At 34.2% G+C, this 7,939-nt stretch overlaps 1 protein-coding gene across 1 annotated transcript; it reads right to left on the bottom strand.

Moving 5' to 3' along the window:
* Positions 1-2,663: 2,663 nt before the first annotated feature.
* On the bottom strand, positions 2,664-6,441 carry LOC134269682 (neuronal acetylcholine receptor subunit alpha-10-like; the record flags this gene model as incomplete). The annotated part of the gene is made up of 4 exons (XM_062751890.1): positions 6,345-6,441; positions 4,896-5,428; positions 4,516-4,718; positions 2,664-2,878 (listed from the first exon to the last, which is right to left on the bottom strand). Coding segments are annotated over exons 2-4 (938 nt in total), but the record flags the coding sequence as incomplete, so codon positions are not given.
* Positions 6,442-7,939: the final 1,498 nt, after the last annotated feature.

The following is a 7,939-nucleotide window of genomic DNA, read 5'->3' on the forward strand; positions in this document are numbered from 1 at the left end:
TTTGATTAATACAAAGGAGAAGATTTCAATCAAAGCATTCATTTTCAGCATAAAAGTAGAGCCCCCCCCCCCCTCTATGGTACCCCTGACCCAGGGGTGTTAAAATTCACAATTCAGGAAGAATGGCCCTTGCTAATCATAGCTATATAGGTAGTTCATCTGCTTAATACCTAGGAGCAGAGAAGATTTTCAAACAATTTCTATAACCAATAGAGGCCCGCCCTAACAACAGAACCCCTGACCCTGGGGTCATAAAATTCACAAAGGTATTCTTCCACATCATAATTATGTACTTAGTTTATTTAATACCCAGGAACAGAGAAGAAGATTTTTAAAGAAATGATATATTTTCACTATATAATCAATAGAGCCCCGCCCTAACACCAGAACCCCTGACCCTGGGGTCATAAAATTCACAAAGGTATTCTTCCACATCATAACTATGTACTTAGTTTATTTAATACCCAGGAACAGAAAAGAAGATTTTTAAAGAAATAATCTATTTTCACTATATAATCAATAGAGCCCCGCCCTAACACCAGAACCCCTGACCCTGGGGCCATAAAAATTCACAATTTTGGATGTGGCATTCTTGCTCATCATAACTATATACTTACTAGTTACTAGTAGTTTATCTAAAACTCAGGAGCAGAGAAGAAGATTTTCAAAGAATTAATGTATTTTCACTATATAATCAATAGAGCCCCGCCCTAACACCAGAACCCCTGACCCTGGGGCCATAAAATTCACAATTTTGGAAAAGGTATTCTTGCACATCACAACTATATACTAAGTTCATTCGTTGAATACCCAGGAGCAGAGAAGAAGATTTTTAAACATTTTCTGCATTTTCTCTGTTCAATCAATAGAGCCCCGCCCTAACACCAGAACCCCTGACCCTGGGGCCATAAAATTCACGATTTTGCAAAAGGCATTCTTCTTCATCATAACTTTGCACTTAGTTAGTTTATTCAATACCCAGGAGCAGAGAAGAAGATTTTTAAAGAAATAATGAATTTTCACTATATAATCAATATAGCCCCACCCTAGCACTAGAACCCCTGACCCTGGGGCCATGAATATCACAGTTTTGGTAGAGGACTCAATGATCTTTACAATCATGCTAACAGTTTGACTGCTTGATGAGTAAAGAAGAAGATTTTTAAAGATTTCACTAATTTTAGTGGTTTGGGCCCCACCCCTCAGGCACAAGGGGGGCAGGGACTATGAAATTCACAATTTTTGTTCCCCTTTATCCATAGATGCTTTTTGTTTTTGGTTGAGTAGTTGCTGAGAAGCTGAAAATGTTCAAATGTTAACACACGACGAACGACGCACAACGCATGACGAACGACAATCGAACGATGCACGACGACGGACGAAAACAGATAGCAATAGGTCACCTGAGTTTACTCAGGTGACCTAAAAATAGGAAAAATTCACAAAATGTTGAATTTCTTGGAAACTTTGCCTTAGTTTGAAAAAAATTCAACGTTGAATTTGGGACTTCGATTAATGGGCTCCAATGTTTCTTTTTTAGTAATCCACAAAATTGTACGAGGTGTAGTTTTATTTTTACTGGGTGTTACATTTTAGTCAATCAATATACGGTCATCAAGTTTGGTAGATTTTAATGATGAATATATTTACAATAATTAATAAATATAAAGACTCGGGGAAAAAATTCATATAAACATGAAGGTTAAATGTTGATTTTTATTCCGCTACAGTAAAAAACAAAATGTAAACCCTAAAATTAAGAAAGAGAATTGATATAATACGAACTGGGGAAGTACCGAGTATACTTATGTTGTCAATGTAAATTTACCGGGTTTATAATTGAGAGAGTTGGTTGCTTGGTTTATGATACTGCCAATTTTCATCCTTTGTTTTATTTTTCTCACGCATGCTGTATTGTATTGTACATATTTCATGTTTGTCTTTTGTACAGTTTAAGAGAATAAACTATTGATTTGAATTAAATGACTTTCCTAACCGAATTCCAGGTTCATGATAGTGTGCTTATAGATTTGAAAATAAACTAGATCTAATTGATATACACACTAATACTAAGTTGAAATACATGAACTGTAAAACGGCGTCTTAGATATATACACGGCAAGTTTTCAAAGTTACAGAAAAAGTATATTCGTTTCCAAATTCTTGATGTTTCTTAAATTCTTTGGATTACATTCTTTGTATATTCACACCCACAAATATCACCCAGAATAGAGAACCAATAAAAAGTTTTTTTTTAAATATATAATTCATCACACACACAACAGAAAGAAAAAAATGTTTTAATGAAAATCCAACATGAAATAATGAAATGATAACTACATTGTTCCTGTACATGTTGAGAAATGAAATTCATACAATCATGTGTAATATACACTTAGAGTGTATGCAATGTTCTTGAGAGAAAAATCAAAATTATTTAAATCCTGCTTAATAAACACTTTTATGATGCAATCATTAATGTTGTCTTTCTTGGAATACACGATAAAGAAAAGAAAACCTGAAAGGTTGTCCATATCTCAATTGATTTCTTTTATCTGAATCATCCATTTTAATGCGAAATAAACAAATACATTGTCAAACAAGTATAAATTAATAAGAAAATAAATAGAAACAATCTATCGAGAACACGAGCGAGCTCTTGCCATTCGTTTTTCAGGGCATCAGAACGCTGTTCCGTTTGAACACGTTTATCATTTTCCTGTATTATATTTTTCAGAACTAACTGCAACAATTCTTCGAGTAAGACAATTTCACCTTTTCTATCTGAAGAGTCGTCATCTACTTTATTATTGTGTGTTTCCTTGAACTGTCGTTTTAGAGGATTCTCCTCCTCTTTTAAAACTGTCTTGTATCCCTGCTAAATAAATTTGAAAATTTAATGTAGACTTACGAGGGCTGTTCAATATATAATGTCCTGAACTATATGACATACATTACAGATATCGTATGACATTAAACTTGACATTCTCTCATTATTAAATCTTTCGTGAATTTATAACAGTTTATGTGACCACTTTTCCTCACATAGTTTCATCATGAGAAGCTGGGAAACAACGGCTTTTCGAGACACTGCATTATAAATGAATGGTAAAGAATCAGTAAACTAGAGTGAAAATAAAAGCTTCATTAAAGCTGCCGTAAAACGTATTTAAAAATCCCAAAGAAATATTAACTGAAATATGTGACATTTACAGCAACCAATGCCTGTTTTATAGGCAAAAGAGCAGGTGGATTTTAATGATAAAAAATTATATAATGAGCATCAAAAATGGGTACCCTCCTTGCCAACAAAAATTATAACAACTTATGTACTGTTCGCCAAATTTCAACAAATAATATTTGATGATGTATGATTGACTTTAAGACACATAGCAAATTTGATAGACATCACATCGGGGGTAATTTACATTGTTTTTAAGAAACGTTTGGCGGTAAAAAAGCTTGATACTCAAAGGTCACCCTATATTTTGAAAAATTAGTGAAAATGACAGCGTGTACGGAATTCTTAACAATTATTTTAAAATATCAGTAATTGTAGTTTTCCACGTTTGTTTTATTTTCAAACAGATATATGAACATGAATCTATTGTTTAAAACCCTAAAAACAAAATTTACCATAAGATGTACTTGATAAAAACGGCGAATGTCTGAAAAGAACACAGGTATGCAAGAGCACAAAGACAGATTTATATGTAATTTTCTTAAACATTAGTGGTAATGTTGTTCAAAATCGTAATCGGAGAGATAGTTTAATTTCTGTAGGAGTCTAGAAAGCACTTTTTGGCCAAAAAATCAAAAGGTTTATTAGAGGAAGGACCCAGAATCAGGAATCCACTACATTGAATTTCTTCAAGACAGCGTCCAAACCTGCATGCCCTGAAGAGTAAAGGGGTTTCGGGATAAACAGAAAGTTAATGTTTTTTCACATTAACAATATTTGCAAGATCTTTGACCTTTTCACTTGTTTCTATTTCCAAACTTGGAAAAAATACCTTTCAGAAGGAAGAAACAAGTCGGGGAAATCCATTGGATCTGCCATTTTCCAGTATACTGAGGGTCATACCCAAAAATGAGTTCTACAAACGATCAGAAATTCGATAAAAAATGTTACGGATATGTATTTTACTTAAAAGAGATTAATTAGTAAAATCATGAAGAATTAATCATTGAAAAGTGTCTTTTGCTTCTTTCTAAGTACCGAGGACATTATTTATTGAACAGCCCTCGTAACACAAATCTGAACTTTTCTGTGGAACGATATATGACAAATCATAAACATTCTTCAGAACGAAATAAGAAGATAATAGACATCAAACTCAAAAGTTTATAGAATTTATATAATACTATAGTATTACAGGGAAACAACAAACTTTTTGAGTTTCATGAGGAAAATAATTATACGGAACAGTGTGAAGAGTCCTGTGTACGAGCACATTATAATAAATAAAGTGAAAAGTTGGAATGATCGACAATTTACAGATTCCTGAATATTACCTGGGTACATGAATTCTCTCGCTCCAAGTTTTCGTTGAAAGAAACGGAAACACAGAGAAATCGTGAGAGGAATCCGAAGAAGAATCTTTCTAAAATGGCTGGAACTTCACGGCCCTTGTCCCCATAATGGTAAACGTTCATAGTCAGGGCATTGATACTTGTAGAAAGGGAGATAAAGAAGATCGACATCCCGTAATATAAACCTGGAGTATCATTATAAAACCATTTCAAGAATGTTAATACATTGTTTCAAGTCAAAAATATAAGATTTTTTGTTTGTATTTCAGATTGACATTGATAATGTATATTATATTTAACCCTTTAACACTCTGTTCTTTTTTGGCTCAAAGACAGTAAAAGAATTGCAGTTTTAGACTTACTAATGAGAGGGACTGCATCAGACACTGGAGGGAGGCGGTCAGCAACAACCATTTGGAGAACCACCATTGACAACAATGTTGTAATTCCTATGGATATTTTCTCCTCTGATCCGTGGATAAAAAAGCCAAGCAGTGATATGATGGTAAGTAAAATGGTCGGCATCAAAATATTAAACAGGTAATAAAGCGGTTTACGTCTAATAACTATCTTGTATCTTACATAAAAGAATGGATCTGTCCAGGCGGCATAAAACGATATGTAATTATGAGAAGAATATTCCATAAAATCGAACTCTGAATTCCGACTATAAAAATTAAGTTGGGCATCTTGATTGACTGGAATGACAATAATGTCACTACTGTCAAATGACCAAGATCCAAAATCAAGGAAGCATGCCTGCACATCAAAAGGAAAATATTGAATATCCATAGTACACGTGCTTTTGAATATCCATTGTGACCACCACAAAACATGCCCTAGTGAGTTGATAGGGATATTTGTGCTGATTGAAGATTTCATGCTTGAATCAATCCTAGAAATAAAGAGATATTGTGTTAAGGAAGAAGGAATCACAAAAGTGCACAAGAGCAAAGGCGGACCTCCAAAAGCATGAGACGTTGGACTAACTGCCATGGAGTAGTATTTGTGTTATTTCAAAAATTATATAAATGGAAAAATATAGATAAAAGAATAACTATTGAAGTTTCTGAAACAACGAAGACTTAAAATGTGATTTATGTATTGCATAAAAATTTATTATAGTATTTTCTTCTATTATTCTAAGCACTCTGATTGGCCAAAACTTGCTCAAATGATCAAATGATCAAGTATATAACAGCATATAGACTTGTGTTAATATTTATAGACTCTGAAAAGCATATCGACTTGATGTTTCTAAAAATGATTAAAAAATCTTCTCAATCAAAAACAATAGCGCAGTTTCAAAATAGTAAATACAGTGTATGACTTAATGTTTCTGAAAAATAATTATAATGTGTTATGAAAGATTGTTAAGACAAAACGATGCCTTGAAAAAGGATTAACTTTGTAATAATACAGTTAAGTAAGATTCGATTTGCTTAAATCGATACAAAAGATCATAATAGATCAAGAGTAGTCAATTGAATTACTAGAATTATTCTATCATTAGAAAAGAAACAACTTAATTTGATCTTTAAGACGCAATGAAAAAAAGTCATGAGAAAACTCTTGTTTCTTGTTTCCATTGTTTTCAAATTTTGTTTTGTCAATCTTTGTAAAAATACATATAATATAACACATGTAGCTTTTCATTCGATTAATCCATAGATATAACGACTCCACAGAAAAGTATATCGACCTCACACTTCGTGCTCGGTTGATATGCTTTTCTGTGAAGTCGAGATATCTATGGATTGCCAAATGAAAGGGTTACATGTATATTTATATAAAAACTGAACGATATTTACGAGTTATGTAGAATGATGTCCGGTTTCCACACTTGATCATAAGGAAGATGAATTAGGGTTATATTATCGTATTCAACCGGATCCCAGCGAAGTTTTGGATCTGTCCAGTTCTGCAAAATAGGAAATCAATAATTATTATTAAATATTTCCTAACTTCAAATTATACCGCCATTGCTTCAATACACTCATGGGCACTAAAGAAGCTCTTCCTAAAAGAGTAATAAGTCGGAAGATATTTCCTATCAATTTTTTTCAGAAGGCCTTTGCATGCATACTGTAAAAATGTTTTATTTAATACTTAACACAAAATCAAATACTAAAAATTAATATCTTTTTGGTACACGTCGCCAATATGGAAAACACCAAAAGCCGTACAAACAAATCAAAACCTTTATCTAGCTGGTTACAACGTGTGAAACAGTGAATCACAGAGGAAAAACAGTTCGTACATAAAATCTACATTTTAGATAAATCGTTCTTAAATGATTCGTGATATATCACAACATAACATAATGGCGCAACTTCCCTTTGCTTCCTTTAAGAATAAAAACTGCACAGAAATTAACACTATTACAAATACTACAAATGACAAATATTCGATTTGAACTTAAACTAATAAGTCACATAAACAGCAATTCATTCATGAAACGACATAGTCTTGTAGGTATTTGGGCGGACGACGGTCACGAACAGGTCGTTGAGATGGTGATTCTGATTGTTGAGGTGTGACATCCTCAGTGTAGTCTTCTGGAGCAAGAATCGTATCTGTAGGGTGACATTCAGTTGGGTCAATAACATTGCTGGGTGGTATAGATAAAAGCGGCGGTATTTCAATGGAATCTTTTGACGGTTCCTGCAATACTTTTGTTATGTCATGGTTTTCATGGGCGCTGTCCTGGGAATCTTCAGGTTCTTCGGAATCATCAAACTCAGATTGAATAGGTGATTTGGACTGAGATATCTCACATGGTACACGATAACATTCCACAAGTTTAACTTTGTAAGAAGCAGCACGCATTTGGCGTCCAGAGAATTTTTTAATATAACACCATTCTCCGTCAATTGCTGTAATTATGTAGCGACTCCGAGCTTTAGACTTGTCACGATCACAATAAAGGTAGACTAGATCTCCAACTCGAAGAGACAGGTGATGTTGGGTCTTGTTGCTTTTCCATTTGGATAGAGCGCTGGAAGGGTGGTTGGTTTCTCGAAGGGTTTGTTTGGATGTAATGGTATGGAGATCGCAAACAGGAATTTGTTCGTTGGTGTACTGACTTCGCTGAGTCCACAATTCACGTGCTGACAGTCCGGTAAATCTGATCCGTGAGTTTAGCCTGGCGACTGCTATTGTCAGCTTAAGTTCTGTCACAGGGCCTCCTCCTGGCTCCTGTCGTAGTATTTCTTCCTCCAACTCTTCTATGGCCTTTTCAGCTACAGGGTTTTTGTTCTGATTTTTAACTCTACCTATTTCTATAGAGATGCGGTATTTCATTAAAGTATCATCATCCTGAAGGGCCACGAATCCAGGAGCAGGATCTACTCGAATAACAGCCGGAGGACCATCTAAAGGGCATAGCTCAAGGGCAAGACGGAGA

This window comes from Saccostrea cucullata, unplaced genomic scaffold, assembly GCF_032062105.1.
Source record: "Saccostrea cucullata isolate Sc308-1 unplaced genomic scaffold, CSIRO_AGI_Scuc_v1 ctg18474, whole genome shotgun sequence".
Taxonomy (NCBI): Eukaryota; Metazoa; Mollusca; class Bivalvia; order Ostreida; family Ostreidae; genus Saccostrea; species Saccostrea cuccullata.